The 18370-nt window shown below is 38.3% G+C and overlaps 1 protein-coding gene across 1 annotated transcript in view; it reads right to left on the minus strand.

The window, feature by feature from the left end:
- Positions 1 to 10858, minus strand: part of SND1 (staphylococcal nuclease and tudor domain containing 1) — a 499624-nt gene extending 488766 nt beyond the window's left edge. The window contains exon 1 of the mRNA XM_051963240.1: positions 10580 to 10858. Coding sequence (XP_051819200.1) covers positions 10580 to 10657 — 78 coding nt within the window. The 5' untranslated portion in view covers positions 10658 to 10858. The remainder of the gene's footprint in view (positions 1 to 10579) is intronic.
- Positions 10859 to 18370: the final 7512 nt, after the last annotated feature.

Consider the following 18370-nt stretch of genomic DNA (forward strand, 5'->3'; position numbering starts at 1 on the left):
AACGGGTTTTAAACTGATAATTATGAGAATGTGAGTGTAAAATACCTCATCCTATCTTTATCTCACATTTCACTAAATCAGAATATAGTAACCCCAAAAAAGACACTACTATGCTGACCTCAAATGCCATCTCTTCCATCAAGCTTTTTCTAATCTTGCTATTAAGGAGTCTCTCCTCTGAATTCTCACAGAACTTTTTACTTCTTTGGCTATACTGTTCCATTCTCATGTTACTTCTGTACATTTATCTCTTCTACTAGAGTGAAATCTCTGAAGGAGCTATCTTGATCATTTATTCACAATGCTTTCCCTACAGCAAATGTTTGACAAATATTTGCTAAAAAGAGAAAATAAAGTTTTCTAAAGTCATACTAATAAAAATCTTAAGAGGATTACTTGTTTAACTAAAAAAAAAAAAAAAAATCATCCAGCAAACATCTAACTGCCTGCTGTGTATAAAGCCCATGATAAGCATGGAAAAGATTTGAGAAATAAGCTCTCAAAAAATTTGCATTTTAGGGCAGCTAGATGGCACAGTAGATAAGAGTACCAGCCCTAAAGTTAGAAGGAGCGGGAGTTCAAATCTGATTTCAGACACTTAATACTTCCTAGCTATGTGACTGAGCAAGTCACTTAACTCCAATTGCCTCAGGGGGGAAAAAACCTTGCATTTTAATAAGGAATATTGCATTCTAATAAGAGTAGTGAAACCCCACCCCAAGTAACAAAAGTGTATAAGAGAAATTCAAAGTGCTACAAAAAAGTAAATGAGAAGATAGGTTAAAGAATTTGTATTTTACTCTATGAGCAATAAGGAAGCACAGAAAGCTTTTGAAGAGGATAGTGACATGATCAGACTCCAAAAGATTGTTTTGGCAACTGTGTAGAGAGAGTGAATGGGATAAAGAGTAAACAAGCAAAGGTGAAACTAGAAAGCTAGCATAATGGTCTTGGGAAAGAAAGGGAACCTAGAGCTTCAATTATAGAAATGGCCACATGAGCGAAGAGGAAAAGATGGATGTGAGAGATTTTGTGAAGGTAAAACCCAAAAGATCTGGCAGTCAATTGAAAGGATCGGAATAGGGGAAAGAAAGAGTCAAGAATGATTCCACTATTGCTAGACTAGAGGAAATGAAGGATATCCTCAACAGAAACAGTTGTTAAAATGAAAGGGTTTATTTTGAGTGGAAAATAAAGGCTTCTATTTTAAACATTCTAAGGTTGAGTTATTGAAGGGAAATGTACAAAAAGTGATTTTGTTATGAGTGATTGGAGTTCAAAAGAGAACTAGAAATAGGGATTTGGGATTGAAATGTTATCACAATTATCTTTTTTATCTCCCCAACTCAGGATCTTGAACATAGTAGGTTTTTAATAATTTGATGAATTTCTCCAATACAGACACTTTCCAACTTCTGAAAAATAGGAAATACTCAACTACAGGAAATTATATTATAGTTAGCACTTTAACACTATGTACTGAGAATAACCTCGAATAAAACAACTCAACAGGAAATTTAAATTTTGTTTGGCAAATGCTGACAATAATTGACAAATCCCAGGGAAGAGATCCTAATGTGAACAAAAGCACTCCTGCCTCTTTTCGTTTTCTTTTAGAGGGAGGGACAGAGAGGAGCACACACAAGGCAAATGGGGGTAATCTACTTACCCAGTCACACAGCTTGTAAGTGTTTGAGGCTGGATTTGAACTCAGGTCCTCCCTACTTCAGGACCAGTACTCTATTCTCTGTGCCATCTAGATGCCTTTTCTTTTTTCTAAACATAAATAAGTAGAAGCAATGACAGGAAGGACTTGTGGAAAAGAGAATTCTGTAGCTTTTTTTTATTTTAACACTCCACACAAAAAGCAAAATCAAAAAAATTGCCATCACTTATCCTTCCAGTAAAGTGAAGAACTAAGGCAGATTTACTTCAGTGTTACAAACCCTAGGAAAACATACAAATAAAGAGATTACTAGAATGGGTGACAAAATCTATACTTCATTTCAATCACAAAGAATAATCAAAGCCCACAGAAAAAGAGAAAATACATACCTGCTTATAGCTTTTGAACTCTTTAGTTACCTGGCCCAACAGTAGCTGACCATTTTCTTCTATCAAGGAAAGCCTATGTTATTCCTCAGAAGAACCCAAAAGTTAGGAAACGGTCAGTTTGTCCATCAGTTCCAATCAGTTCAGTGAGGAGCAACTCCAACATGTTTCTGTCAAATCACTGTCTAATTCTTCCTTGACTAACTCTCAACAGTAATTGTGCTTCCTTCACCTCTCCCAACTTTGGGGATATGAATTCACTATTTGACAAAAATTGCTGGGAAAATTGGAAATTAGCATGGCAGAAACAAGGCATGGCTCCACAATTTAGGCATAAAGAACGAGATTATAAATAAATTAGAGGAACATAGGATAATTTATCTCTAAGACCTGTGGAGGAGGAAGGAATTTGTGACTAAAGAACTAGAGATCATTATTGATCACAAAATAGAAAAATTTGATTATATCAAATTAAAAAGCTCTTGTACAAACAAAACGAATGCAAACAAGATTAAAAGAAAAGCAATAAACTGGAAAAACATTTTTACAGTTAAAGGTTCTGTTAAAAGGCCTCATTTCCAAAATATAGAGAATTGACTCTAATTTATAAGAAATCAAGCCATTCTCCAATTGATAAATGGTCAAAGGATATGAACAGACAATTTTCAAATGAAATTGAAACTATTTCTACTCATATGAAAGGCTGTTCCAACTCACTACTGATCAGAGAAATGCAAATTAAGACAACTCTGAGATATCACTATACACCTGTCAGATTGGCCAAGATGACAGGAAAAGATAATAATGGTAGAGGGGACGTGGGAAAAGTGGGACACTGATGCATTATTGGTGGAGTTGTGAACGAATCCAACCATTCTGGAGAACAATTTGGAACTATGTTCAAAAAGTTATCAAATTGTGTATACCCTTTGATCTAGCAGTGTTACTACTGGGCTTATATTCCAAAGAGATAATAAAGAAGGGAAAGGGATCTGTATATGCAAAAATATTTGTGGCAGCATTTTTTGTAATGGCTAGAAACTGAAAATTGAATGGATGCCCATCAACTGGAGAATGGTTGGGTAAATTGTGGTATATGAATGTTATGGAATATTATTGTTCTGTAAGAAATGTACAGCAGGATGAATACAGAGAGACTTACATGAACTGATGCTAAGTGAAATGAGCAGACCCAGGAGATACACTTCAACAACAATACTATATGAGGATATATTCTGATGCAAGTGGATATTTTCAATAATGAAAATTCCAATTCAGTTCCAATTGATCAATGATGGACAGAACCAGATACACCCAGAGAAGAACACTGGAAAATGAATGTGGACTACTTTGGTTTTCTTCCCAGGTTGTTTTTACCTTTTTGAATCCAATTTTTCTTGTGCAACAAAAGAACTGTAGGGATGTGTACACATATATTGTATTTAAGATATACTTTAACATGTTTAAAAAAAGTATTTGCACCTCCCTCCACTAACCTATCTACCTTTCTGCAACAATAACAAACCAATCAGTGCAGTATCTCTAGAAGAAAATTTCAAGTTAAATAAAAACATGCCTAACACAAGAGTAGAAATAATCTCAACTTACCAGTGTATTAACCCAACCTAGGAAACAGCTCTCTACTCTGGCATAAACTTGTATCCTACAATTTCTCCCAATTCTCAAGCAATCTCAACCACAAAAATGCAAGATTCAAAGAAAATACAGTCTACCTGAACAATGAATTTTTAATTTTTAATCCAAAAAACAAAAGGTCATATTTCTACCTAGATGAAGGCTACATTTCTACTCATATAAAGACACTGCTAACATCGGTAGGTCATGAACACACCAAGTTACTATCCTCTCCCCAACTTAACTGTTACCAATTTCACTGAACTACAATCTTGAAAGGCTTCAAATTCTGTAAAAGAAAATACAGCCTAGCCTCCAACAGCTGCATACTCACACTCCATAGTCAATCAGATGTCTTCCCTTCTCTCTTCGGATACTGCCACCAACCGGATGCAGTAGGCCCATATCGCCACCTACCTGGTGATATACAATAGCCTAATGGTTGGTCTTACCTCAAACCTATCCCTGATGCAGTCAGCTGTCAAACTGCTCTCCCTAAAGTGCAGAGATGATTTTACCCCTTATTCAACTCTTGTAGTTCCCTACCACCTCCAGACAAAATATATTGTCAAAATACATAAGTATAAAACTCTTATACTCTGGCCCCTGCCTCTTTCTAATTTCCTTACACCCTACTTTCCTGACCCAGTAGCAATGGCCGCCTTACCGTTCCTCAAACATGACACTCCATCTCCTGATTGAATGCTTTCACTCTTGTGCAAAGGCTCTGAATCCACCCTAGCTGAGTGACCCTGGGCAAGTCAATTACTATCTGCCTTACTTTCCTCAATTGTAAAATAAGATAATGATAACTTACTTCACCAAGTTGTTGTGAGGATGAAATCAGATATTTGTAATAATGATTTGATATAGTGCCTGGTACAGAATAGATGCTACATATGCCATTCCCCCTCCACTTAATGTTTCCCTCAAGTCTCAGCTAAATTATCAGATTCTATAAGAAGTTTCTTCTTTAACTTTAGTGCTTACTTAACACCATATACCAAGATAAGATCAAAATGGGTCTATGACCTAGGCATAAAGAACGAGATTATAAATAAATTAGAAGAACATAGAATAGTTTATCTCTCAGACTTGTGGAGGAGAAAGAAATTTGTGACCAAAGATGAACTAGAGACCATTACTGATCACAAAATAGAAAATTTTGATTACATCAAATTAAAAAGCCTTTGTACAAATAAAACTAATGCAAACAAGATTAGAAGGGAAGCAACAAACTGGGAAAACATTTTCACAGTTAAAGGTTCTGATAAAGGCCTCATTTCCAAAATATATAGAGAACTGACTCAAATTTATAAGAAATCAAGCCATTCTCCAATTGATAAATGGTCAAAGGATATGAACAGACAATTTTCAGAGGATGAAATTGAAACTATTACCACTCATATGAAAGAGTGTTCCAAATCATTATTGATCAGAGAAATGCAAATTAAGACAACTCTGAGATACCACTACACACCTGTCAGATTGGCTAAGATGACAGGAAAAAATAATGATGAATGTTGGAGGGGATGCGGGAAAACTGGGACGCTAATGCATTGTTGGTGGAGTTGTGAACGAATCCAACCATTCTGGAGAGCAATCTGGAATTATGCCCAAAAAATTATCAAATTGTGCATACCCTTTGATCCAGCAGTGTTTCTATTGGGCTTATATCCCAAAGAAATACTAAAGAAGGGAAAGGGACCTGTATGTGCCAAAATGTTTGTAGCAGCCCTGTTTGTAGTGGCTAGAAACTGGAAAATGAATGGATGCCCATCAATTGGAGAATGGCTGGGTAAATTGTGGTACATGAATGTTATGGAATATTATTGTTCTGTAAGAAATGTCCAGCAGGATGAATACAGAGAGGACTGGCGAGACTTACATGAACTGATGCTAAGTGAAATGAGCAGAACCAGGAGATCATTATACACTTCGACAACGATATTGTATGAGGACATATTTTGATGGAAGTGGATTTCTTTGACAAAGAGACCTGAGTTTCAATTGATAAATGACGGACAAAAGCAGCTACACCCAAAGAAAGAACACTGGGAAACGAATGTGAACTATCTGCATTTTTGTTTTTCTTCCCGGGTTATTTATACCTTCTGAATCCAATTCTCCCTATGCAACAAGAGAACTGTTCGGTTCTGCAAACATATATTGTATCTAGGATATACTGCAACATATCCAACATATAAAGGACTGCTTGCCATCTAGGGGAGGGGGTGGAGGGAGGGAAAAAAAAAATCGCAACAGAAACGAGTGTCAATATAAAGTAATTATTAAATAAAAATTAAATTAAAAAAAAAAAACTTTAGTGCTTTCCATTCTGAGACCATCCCCAATTTATTTTGCATATATCTTGTTTGTATATGGTTATTTGTATATTTTCTCCCCTATTAGATCTGAGCCTTTTTATCTCCAAGATTTAGCATCATCTTTTCTTTTCTTTTTTTTCTGAGGCAATTGGAGTTAAGTGACTTGCCCAGGGTCACACAGGAAGTATTAACTGAGACCACATTTGAATTCAGGTCCTTCTGACTTCAGGGTTGGTGCTCTATCCACTGTGCCACCTAGCTGCCCCACATAATATCTTAATAAATGCCAGTTGTCTAATTCAAAGCTTCTTAAATCGTGGGTCATGACCCCATATGGCTCACATAATTAAACACTAGGTATGCAAAAATATTTGTCACCAGTAAATGTTTGATTTGGATACCTATTTTTTATGCCTGTATAGCTGGGATCATGTAAAAATTTATCAACAAAAACGGATCTCAAGTTGAAAAGGCCTTTAAGAAGACCTGGTTCAACTCCCTGACAGAACAGAAGAGAGAAGAGAAGGCTGTCACAAAAGAAAGTGTGCTGTTTAACCAAACCATTTCCTGATAATCTCTGTAGTCAATTTCCAAATCAAAGCATCTAATAATTAAAGAGTTCTATGGAAAGCACTGGGAAAGATACAAAGATGAACTAAAATAGGTTCTGTCATTCCAGAATTCACAATCTAATATGGAAATACAATACATGTACACAATTATATTTTTTCAATGGTGAATAGAAAAAGCTATCTAATTACAGTAGAGAATTACTGAAGTCATTTGGAATCGCAGACCACATTTAACATTTAACCAACCACATTTAACAGATGAGGAAATCAAATTCCAGAGAAAACATCAAAAGTAGAAAGTACTTTAAGACTCTTCATTATCTGATATCAAGGGAGGTGGCAGGATTTGCCCCAAATCTCACAACTAATTACCTGCAGATTTCTTTAATTTCCTGTTTAGTGTTTTCACTATGCAGTCAACAAAACAATTATTAAGCGCCCACTTTTAGCACAGAAGCAGCAAGGCACAGTGGACAGAGTAGCAAACTCTGGACCCCTTCAAATTCTCTTTAGTTGTGTGAACTCAGGCAAATTTCTTAACCTAAGGTTGTTTACTCACCTGTAAAATAGGAATAATAACACCTACAACATAGGCTTGCTATGAGGATAAAATGAGCTGATATATATGAAAGGAGCTGCATACTTTCAAAAGCTATATAAATTTGATGGTAATTCTGCTAGACATTAAGTACTTTTGGATATCTTTTTTCCCCCTTTAAATCTTATTTATTTGTTTTGCTGGGGCAAATAGGATTAAGTGACTTGTTCAGGGTGACACAGCTAGGAAGTGTTAAGTGTCGGAGGCCAGATTTGAACTCGAGTTCTCCTAAGTTCAGGGCTGGTGCTCTATCCCTTGCACCACCTAGCTATGCCTACTTAGGCACTCTTTTGGGGTAATTCTTTCCTAGGTTAAGCAAAACCTTCTAGGAGCTAAAATAAAAATGGATATTGGAGATTCTCATCTCACTTTTTTTTTTGGTTAACTAATTTTCTACAGATATTAAGGGTACAGGTCCAAGAAGGTGGTGGAAAACAAAAATAAGAGAACAGCATGAAGTTAAAATCTAATTTCTCTTTTATATCTACACAAGATACAAGACTATATTTATTGTAAAAAACAATGAATCTGATTCAGAGAATCAGGGTTCAATTGTTGCCCACTATCCCCTGTATGACATTGGGCAATTTACATTTCTAATAGCCTCTTGTTCCTCCTGTCCAAAATGAGAGGGGTGATTTAAAAGTCTGCGTGGGCACTTTTGACACCAAATTTACCTTCTTCAGTCATTTCAGTCGTGTCCAATCTTTTATGAACCCATTTAGGGTTTTTGCAAAAGCACCAGAGCAATTTGGCATTTCCTTCACTAGTTCATTTTACAGATAAGAAAACAGGCAAACAGAGTTAAATTACTTTTCCAGAGTCACACAGCTAGTTACTGTCTTGAGGTTGGATTTGAATTCTAGCCTTCCTGACTTCAGATCCAGCACTCTATAAGTGCACTACCTACGATCCTCTTCTAATTATAATCTCAGTTTTACCACTAAAAATCTGTGTAACTTTGAATAAGTTATTTAAATTTCTTTGGGCTTCAGCTTGCTACGTGTAAAATGAAAGGGCAGACTTAGATTCACTAAATGACCTTTCAATGATAAATCCTATCATTCTAAATCAAGAAAATAAGAAGCTTTTCAGTTGGAAAGGGGACAAGAGCAGTAGATAATGAAGATCTATGATTTCAGTAGTGAAGTAAACTCCAAGTGAAGAAATAACACTAATGCAGATTAGCAAATGTACCTGAACCTGAGTTACTAGGGAAACTTGGAATCAAATGACTTGCTTGGAGTTACAAAGTGTCCACAAAGCAGATACTTAACCTAAGTATCCGAAGAAAAACAGAGAAAGCAAGAAATTTATCAGTTTTTATCAATGACAAAATGGGGGGATTCTACAGCCTTTAAAAAAAAAAAAAAAAAAGGCTATAAGAGTCAAACTGAAAAAGTACCATTTTGTTCCTACGTGAATCTACCACTCCTATACCCCAATGTTTATTTCCACATTTCAGAATCGACTTCATTCAAAGCTGAGCTCTGATGTAACCACCTATTTTACATAGGCTTCTCAATCCCTCCAAACAACTTCTCCAATCCCCATCCAGTTAAAGACATTTTCTTTTTTTTACAAATTTTTCTAAAAGCATTCTGCATAGGATATCTCCTTTGCTCCAAATATTGCCTTTACTATATGATACTTCTACCTATAAGTCACATCTGCTGCCCCTGCCTCCAGCCCAAGAAACTTAAGGGCAGATGCATTTTGTTTATGTGCAAGATCTACATAGTTTTTTTGTTTTGTCTTCAGCATTCAGAAGATGTTTGTTGTGGAGTAGAATGGCTTCACAGGCAAGGACAGTTGTAAAGACTTGGATAACAGACTCCTGAAAAATGCAAACCAAGACTAAGTTAATGTCAAAAACAATTGGGATAAAGAGACAAGATAAAAACGGCTTTTTATCTCTCTTAGTCAACACATCCCAGTGTGAGGACAGAGACTAATAGAAGTATGATCCCAGATCAATAAGAACCCATGTGTGTTACCCCTCCACACATGTGCATATGGGAAGGGGCATCCATTTTGCAGTAGCAGAGGTAGCTTCCTAGAAGGAAGGCTTTCTTGTCTCAAATCCAACTAATTCAGTACAACACTTATTATACACCTACTATTTGCAAGCCATTCTACTACATTTGAGAGAGAGAGAGTCCCACCCACTTAAAAAAAAAAGTCCCTGCCTTCAAGGAGCTTATATTCAAATGGGAAGAGACAAAACATATACAAATAAGTACAGTAAAAGGAAAACTGAGGAAGCAGGGAGCCTTAACAAGGAGGAATCGGGAAATGCTTCAAGGAGGCCACACTAGAAATGAGCCAAGAAGATAATAAACAGAGGAAAGCCAGGCCCAAGAAGGAGCTTGGCAAAGACAACTGAGTTTCGAAAAGACTGAAGAATTCAGTTTAGTAGGAATATAAAGTTCATGATAAAGAGTAGTATGAAGTAAGACTTAAAAGGTAGGCTGGAGACTGACTGTGGAGGATCTTAAATGATAAAGGAGGTTCTATTTAACTAAAGGGGGTTCTATTTAATTCTGAAAGTAATGAGGGGCTATTGAAAACTGTCGAGCAAGAGACTGACTCCTTCAGCCATTTCCCTGGGGAAGATTATTTCAGCAGTTTTGTATTAGACAGACTGGAGAAAGGAGATAATCAGGAAAAGGAGGCTATTAACAAATAAGAATTAATGAAAACCTAAAACAGACATGGTGCATGAGCATGCAAGTGAGGGAACAAGGAAGTGTGTCTGGATCCACATGTCATTCCCAGTAGGTAACTCAAGAAAATGAGCAATTCTGTCCCAATCCTCGATCGGAGAAAATGGGGGCTTGGGGTTAGGCGTCATGTCCCCGTGTCCAGATTCCACTGGAGTGTAAAGTAAGTGCCCTGGACCTCAGCTAACAGGAGGGCTGAAGGAGTCCTTGTCCGAAACTCTGAGTTTGGGAAGGGGTCTCCACTGCGTGCTCCTTTTGGAGCTGGTTAGGAGCTCTGTCTTGGATTACAGTTAGGGATTCCTGTTTCAGTTTTCAGTTCGGGGGGCCCTGGGGGAGGGTACAAGAGAAGGAAGGAGGGAAAACTGTCCCAGAGTTCCATCTGAGCATATGGGAAAGAAAAGTGTCCGTGCTCGGCAGAAGAGTGGGGGAAGGAAGGGAAGAAGGTGCTCCTGTTCCGGGTTCCTGGGTGGGAAGGGGGAAGGAGAAGCCCCTCTCCCACACTAATTAGCTGAAGTATGGGGTGAGGGTCGAGGGGCAGCGCTCCACGTCCTGGGAGGGCAGGAGGCTCCCTGTGCCAGAATCCGGGTTATGGAGGGCTCGAGGTGGGTCCGGGGCACAGACCCGGCTGTCGGAAGGGTGGCAGGCTTGGGGGGCCCGGCCCCCAGTTCTCACCATCTTGACGATGCCCCGCTGCAGGGTGGGGAGTGCGGGTCCCCCAGAGGAGCCGCCGCTCTGCGCGGAAGAGGCCATGGATGGAGGAGAAGAGTTTTTCGGAAGATCGGCTGGGGTATGGAGGAGAGGCCGGCGCGGCGACGAGAGTGTCGGGCAAGAGGCTGGGACGGACAGGCGGACGGAATCGGTCCACAGCAGCACCAGCACCCGGACTGGAAGCAAAGGGGAGACGCTACAGCGGCCGCCGCCACACGTTCTACTCGCCGCGCAAGCGCGCCAGAGATCTGCCACCCACCGCCCAATCAGAACGTCCGGTCCGCCAGAACCCAAGCCAATCGACACTCTGTTGGCGGAGCCCCGCCCCCAGACCTCGTAGCGGGATGTGGGCGCCCAGAGGCATTGACAGAGCTGATTCGTCGTGACATCACGAACTGAAAGGTGGGACTTCCGGGGGCCGCGGGAGGTAGTGGTGTCTGGAGGGGCCCGGAGGCGTGGTGGGGAAGGGAAGGACACGTCAGCATCTGGCCGGCGGGGCGCAGGGGGCCATGGGAGCAGGGAGGAAGGCGAGGAGGATAGCCTCTCCTTCGTACACGCCTTACCAGACCCCCGCCCCGCCTCTACCCGCTTCTGGAACCCGGCTGAGGTGAAAAGAGAGAGAGAGAGTTCCTGAGTTTAGGAAGAAGTGGAGCGCTCCTAGTCTGATAAATAAATAATAACTAAATTTAACAGCTCAACTTTTACGGGAATTTACGTTTATGTGCTGACTTAATGTCACTAGGAGCAACCCACGTGCAGAATAGTTCCCAAATCAAAGATTCACTCAATGACGTAAAAACAAACTCGGGAAGAACGCGTTCTGTCCTGTATCCCAGGCTTCTGAGGAGCGTAGTGCAGAAATTCAGAGGCGTGGAGAGCGTGGTCCCGGGACTCAAACTGTAAAATGGAAACTCTCAAAAAGTAAATGATGACAACGCGAGGCTGATGAGATGCCCCCGAGAAAAATCTTAGGGAACTCCTTCCCAGAAAAATCCTTCTGGTTCATATTCCCTACCAGGGAAGACCCGTGAACTTCTCTGCCTCCTTCGCTTCCGGAAAAGCATTCTTGGCTCCTTCTACAAGCCCTCAGACTAACAAAAACATTAAACTTTTATGCCACAGTTAAAAAAAAAAAAAAAAATTCATCATACCTGAACCTGAATCGGGTAGAAATTTTCCCATGCTTGCCGTAAGCACTGACACAGCGTATACAGCCCTTGGTTCTTTGGTCCTTAGTTCTTTGTCCCCTACCATGCCAATCTTTCTCTTTTCCACTATCATCTTGAGCTCCATCACTCCAATGTCTGCTCGCTAGCCTAACTTGGCCCAGGCTGCTTCCCTTCAAGAACTTCAGTACGGGCTTCTTTATCTAGTTCCCTGTGTAGCTTCATGTCAGTATGTAGCCTGATACTTGTCAGCTCCTTTTCTTTGGGGCACTTGCTGTATGAACAAAGCAGTCTACCACAGAGGGCTTTCTCCAGATTCTCAAGAAATTCACGATTTCCTTCCTTTGTGACAGTTCCCATTTGCTGCTCTTCTACTATGCCTGCTATTATGTGGAAGAAGTTCCTTCTTGCAATAAATATGCCTTTAACTTCTATGTTGTAGACGTCTCAAACAAAGTACCTGCAAAATAGATGTCATTTTCCCCAAAAAATCTATTCGTGTTTCAAACTTCCTTACAACATGGAGGGCCCACTATCCTTTCTGTCATCCAGATTCACAACTTTGGAGGAATTAACTCTGACTTACCGCTTACATATCCAATCTAATGACAAATCTAGTCATTTCCTCCTTTAATAACATCGCTCATATATGTTCCCTTCTCTCTACTCCGTTAGTCACTGCCCCTAATTAAAGTCTTTATCATATTTTACCTGGATTATTAAAACAGTCTTCTGTTTCATCTCTCTACTTTGAGTCTTTGTCCATTGGGAAAGGGACCCACATGTGCAAAAATTTTTGTGGCAGCCCTTTTTGTAGTGGCAAGAAACTGGAAACTGACTAGATGCCCATCAATTAGAGAAAGGCTGAATAAGTTATGGTACATGAACGTTATGGAATATTGTTGTTCTGTAAGAACCGACCAGCAGGATGATTTCAGAAAGGCCTGGAGAGACTTACATGAACTGATGCTAAGTGAAATGAGCAGACCCAGGAGATCATTATAATGGCAACAACAAGATTATAAGATGATTGATTGAATGGACGTAGTGCTCTTCAACAATGAGATGATTCAGACTAGTTCCAATGATCTTGTCATGAAGAGAGTCATATACACCTAGAGAGAGAAGTGCAGGAACTGAGAGTGATTCACAACATAGAATTTTCACTCTTTTTGTTGTTGTTTGCTTGCATTTTATGTTCTTTCTCATTTTTTTCCTGTTTGATCTGATTTTTCTTGTGCAACAAGATAATTGTATAAATATGTTTACATATATTGGGGTTAGCATATATTTTTACCATCTTTAACATATATTGGATTACTTGCTATCTAGGGGAAGAGGTGGGGGAAGGGTAGAGAAAAGTAGAATACAAGGTTTTGCAAGGATTGATGTTGAAGATTTATGCATGCATATGTTTTAAAAAATAAAAAGCTTTCATTAAAAAAAAAAAAAGTCTTTCTTCATTCCAATCCATTCTCCACAAAGCCACCAATGATTTGCTTAATGTCTGACCATGTCATCTTCCCACTCAATAAATTTCAGTGACTACCTATTACTTCTTTGACTAAATATAAACTACTATATTTGGCATTTAAAGCTCTTCATAAACTACATTTCCAGTCTTCTCAAACATTACTCTTCTTCATGAACTCTGCAATTCAGTCTACTCCTCACACTTAGACACTCCATCTTTCATCCTCAAGCCTTTTTACTGGCTATCCTCCATTTCTGAAAAATATTTCCTCCTCATTTCTATCTCTCGGAATCCTACTTTCCTCCAAGATTTTAAAATTATTTTTGTATATATATATATATATATCACAATTATATGTGTATCTGTTGTTCACCATTAGAATATAAGTTCTGTGAAGACAGGGACTTTTACTTTTCTCCTACAATGTGTTTTATTCCTTATTACTTCACTTATCCCTAGACATCTTCAAGCACCCCCCCCCCCATTGGTATCATATGTCAGCCTGTCACTGATTGGATACTGTGGACAGTTTTGGGGTGGTTCAATGACAACCCTAAATATTCAGTCTTCCCATAATCTATGGGAAAACAAGTTTCCTCAGATCCATCAGCCCCTAGCCTTATTTCTGAATCATGAATACCTCAGGTTAAATAAAGTTGTCTCCTTCCCCTAATAGGTAGTATTAACAAAAGTGGCATAGTTCCCTTGGGAACTATGAGAATAGGACAGAAAACAAATTCAGCCCCTTTCCTTAGTCCAGAAAGTGTTCCTCAAAACTGAAGCATTTCTGCTATCTTTCTCATTACCCAGTAGTGTATACAAACTCAGCTTCCTTTTCATCCACGTTTTGGGAATATCCTTTGTATAAGTTTTACCTCTATGAATCACCATTCAGCTAGTGAACAGAGCTTTTATGAAGCCTAAATTCTTGATGATCTCTGTTCCTTTTTCTGTCTTCTAGAGACCAGAAGTCATTTTGGTACCTCACCTGTCTAGGGACACAGTCATTCAAGACTACTCTCTCAACTCCTTCTATAGGATGACTTACCATGTGTCCATTATTTTTGGTTTTCCCAGGAAATTAAATTTTGGTAAAAGGACTCTATGATCTGGCTAAAGGTCCTGGTGAACTTGAGCATGTCTCCTTTTTATGTTTTACTGATCTAAGGCTATAGCTAAAGTATAGACTAGTGTTTTAGTTAGAAGGCATAGTACTTATGTGTCACTTCTCTAGATCATCCCCATCCTCTAAGACTTCAAAACACAGGTAACAGGCATCTATGTCTTATACTCAAATATTCTAAACTGTTCCTTGAATACAAACCCCATTAAAAATAATAGTGTATCTTGAAGATCATGGAATGCTAAGGTTTGTAAAAAATCAAAAGTGTGAATGACCCAAAGTACAATGGAGAAGTGTTATGGGCCAGAATTCTGTATTTAAAACAAGGATTCCTACAAGGTGTTAAGTCAGTGGAATTGATAAGACAATGGTTACCTAGTTTAGCATGATAATGAACAGTTTTCTAGTTCAGTATGATTGATTTAATATTGCAACAAATAATGGTTCCCTAGTGATATAATGATTGACTTATACTAAGTATGATGAATGGATTTAATTGTAAAAGAGCATATAAACTGGGACAAACTCAGCCAGAGTGGGACCCAGAGACACATTCATTCCATTGTCCACCTTTGTGGTGACTGGAGGCTGAAGCACAAGTCCTCAAACTCAGCCAGATTCATTCACCTCATCTCATACCACTGTGGTGGCTGGCCTCCTGAACTTCCCCCACTGAGACCAAAGCCGGTCTGAAAGACTCTCCAAAAAGCTGGCCTGGGCCCGGAGCAAAGAAACTAGATTGTGAAGGAGATAATAAAGGATTTAGATTTTAACACCTGGCTGTCTCCTAGTGATTATTCTGAAAAGAAGGCTGGTTCCAAGACCTCCAGAAAACCAACAAGAACACTACAGAGAAGAGCATGTTGAATATTAATGACTTGTAGTATGTTACCAATAATGACAATAAAGGTATGATAGACTGAATAGCATATAGCTAGTAAGTATCCGAGGTGAAATTTGAACTCAGGTCTTCCTGACTTTGGCACTCTATCTATATCCATAGCCCCTTCTGAGAAAGGTAATAGACTAGAAGTATATCTATCTCTTCCACACACCCCAAATATTCCTGATCTAGGGATACAGTTTGCTCAAAACAAAAACTATTCACTTTTCTGGTCACTGTCCCTTAAAGGTAAGAGAGTAACATATCTCTTAGCTTACACCCACAAGTTTGGTACCTTCCCACCAAAAGCTAGTTACACCAAAGACCATTCCAAATAGAGACAGCAAACAATCTCCTTTATCCAAACAAATTGCCAAGTAGGAAATATGGAAGTCATACAGATTAAAATATACCTTTTAAAATGCACAGAGTGAATTCATTCTCCCTCTGAAAGTAAAATATCTCACATTAAATCTAGAGAAAAAGGCCCAAGCAAAAATTTCCCAAAGTTTCTAGGGAACTAAGCAAGGGTGTAAGAAGATGCCAACTTCCTCTATTTTAGATTTTTGCTTTCCAAAGTACTTTTTTCTCCAAATGTCAAAGTTAGTCCCCAAAGTCTGAAATTATGAGGGACCTTTTGTGGAAAAAGAATAAACAAATATCCTTCCTTTCACAAAGTCCTCTCCTCTTCCACATCAAGCTTCAATATGTTATTTTCTCCACTAATTAGAAGATTTTCATGCAAAATGCCCTAGACTTTGCTAGAAAGCCTGGTTATATACGAAATAGTGTACTAATCTTTGTGGAAACTAAATAAAGATCAAAATGAGCACACTTGTGAATCAATGTGAATTTGAAGATCTCTTTTTGATCATGTAACAGGTTCAGCAGGTAAAGAACTTTTGATATAGAGCTCAGCTAGAGCAATCCTTGAGCAGAAAACCTCCTAATTCTTCTTTAAAATACTCTGTTCTCTGCTATTTCTCCCAGTCAAGCCCAAAGTCTCAATCTGGGTCCTGCCCTGAGTCATTTTTCTCCCATTTTTTTATTCATTCAACAAATTACTTATTGAGTATAAATATTTACTCAAATACTAAACTCTGTAAGCAACACAAAGTTGAATGGAATGTCCCCACTACAACATTCAGATTCCTAGAACTTATTTGAATCATCATCTAGTCAAAGTCACTGCTGAGTTTCCCCATTTTCCCAATGAATCTCTCTGACCTTGCTGGCACTATACACATGACAATACCCTTAAGCAAAAGTACATTCATCTAAAAGAGAAATGAAAGTAAATAACAATGAATTAGAATTAACTCTCTCCCACCTGTTCCAAAAACTCTCTCCCTTCACATCTGCAGTTCCCAAATGGTATGAATCCATGTCTCCATTTCTTTTACTGCTCCATCATCTTAGGGTTGCAATCTAGGAAATAGAAACGGTACTGCTGACCAACAAATCAGAAAAATGCCACTCAAGGCCTGAACAATACTATCTTCTCTGGAGGGAACTGATAAAGTTTCCAACTCCAGGCACAGACATAATGAAATCTTGGGACTGAGCAAGAAATATGAAATTATATTAAGCCACAATCTGTAGAATTGTTAAGAGTTAGAATTAGGTTTAGGAAAGATCACCCCAGGATCAACTGGAAAGTGCATAGAGTGTTGGGCCCCATCAGGGAAACCTGAGTTCAAATCTGACCTTAGATACTTCCTAGCTAAGTGACCCTGGACAAATCATTTAGTCTTCTTGGCTTCAATTTCCTCATCAGTAAAATGAATACAAACGCATTTTGAGAATGGAGAAGGAAATGACAAACTACTCCACGGTTTTTCCCAAGAAGACTCCAAATAGGGTCATGAAGAGGCTTCACAACCACAACAGTCCCATGAGCTCAACATACTCAATCCCATTTCACTCTACCTTATCACAATTTGGGAGAAGAGGGACTCAGTTTGGAGCCAAGAAGAATGTCCAAATAAGTAAAAAGAATATTTTTAAGCAAATGATAAAAATTCTAATAATTTTTATATAAAGCTTTTTTATTTTCAAAATATATCCATAACTTTCAACATTCACCCTTGCAAAATCTTGTATTTCAAATTTTGTTTTCTCCCTGCCCCCAATCTCCTCCCTTAGATAGTAAGTAATCCAAAATATATTAAACATGTGCAGTTCTTCTATATATATTTCCACAATTATCATGCCACAGAAGAAAAATCAAATCAAAAAGGGAAAAATGTGAAAGAAAACAAAATGCAAACAAACAACAACAAAAGAGGTGAAAATACTATGTTGTGATCCTCATTCAGTCCCTATAGTATGGGTTCAGATGACTCTCTGCATCACAAGTCTCTTGAAATTGGTCTGAATCACCTCGCTATAGAAAAGAATTATGTCAGAATTGATTATCATATAATCTTGCTGTTGCTAACAATTTATTTTTTTAAAGAGATATTTCAAAATTCTCCTCCCTATCTCTGTGGTATATAAGTTTATAAGCTACTTTCACATCATAAAGGTAAAATAGAAAAGGACCTGATAAGTCATCTAGTGAGAAAACTTATGTTCAAGAAACCCACCTAGTTCAAGTATTCGTAAATACTTGGTGTTAGCAACAACTATCCTAGTTCATGGAGAGAATGCCATAGAACTGGAAGGAATCTTAGAGAAGATCTAGTTCAGGAGTTCTTAACTAGTGTGTCATCTGGTGAAACCTAGTGAACACTTCTCAGAATGTTTTTAAATGCATAATATAAAATACATAGAATTTTCTTATATTGAAATTATATTGAAATTCAGTTATCAAAAAAAAGTCTTAAAAATTCACAGACTCCACAGAAAAGATATAGAGAAATACAAAGAGGAAGGATAATACTAAATATGATGTCAATATATTCTTTAGATAAACCTGGAATATAGATCTACTAACTCCTAGTTCTGCTGTTTTCTAGTATACCTAGTGTGCTTTGATTTTTGTTCAGTCATGAGCAACTATTTGTGATCCCATTTGGGGTTTTCTTGGCAAGGATACTAGAATAATTTTGCTATTCCTTTTTGGTTCATTTTACAGATGAGGAAAATGAGGTAAACAGAGTTAAGT

Source organism: Antechinus flavipes, chromosome 5 (assembly GCF_016432865.1).
Source record: "Antechinus flavipes isolate AdamAnt ecotype Samford, QLD, Australia chromosome 5, AdamAnt_v2, whole genome shotgun sequence".
NCBI lineage: Eukaryota > Metazoa > Chordata > Mammalia > Dasyuromorphia > Dasyuridae > Antechinus > Antechinus flavipes.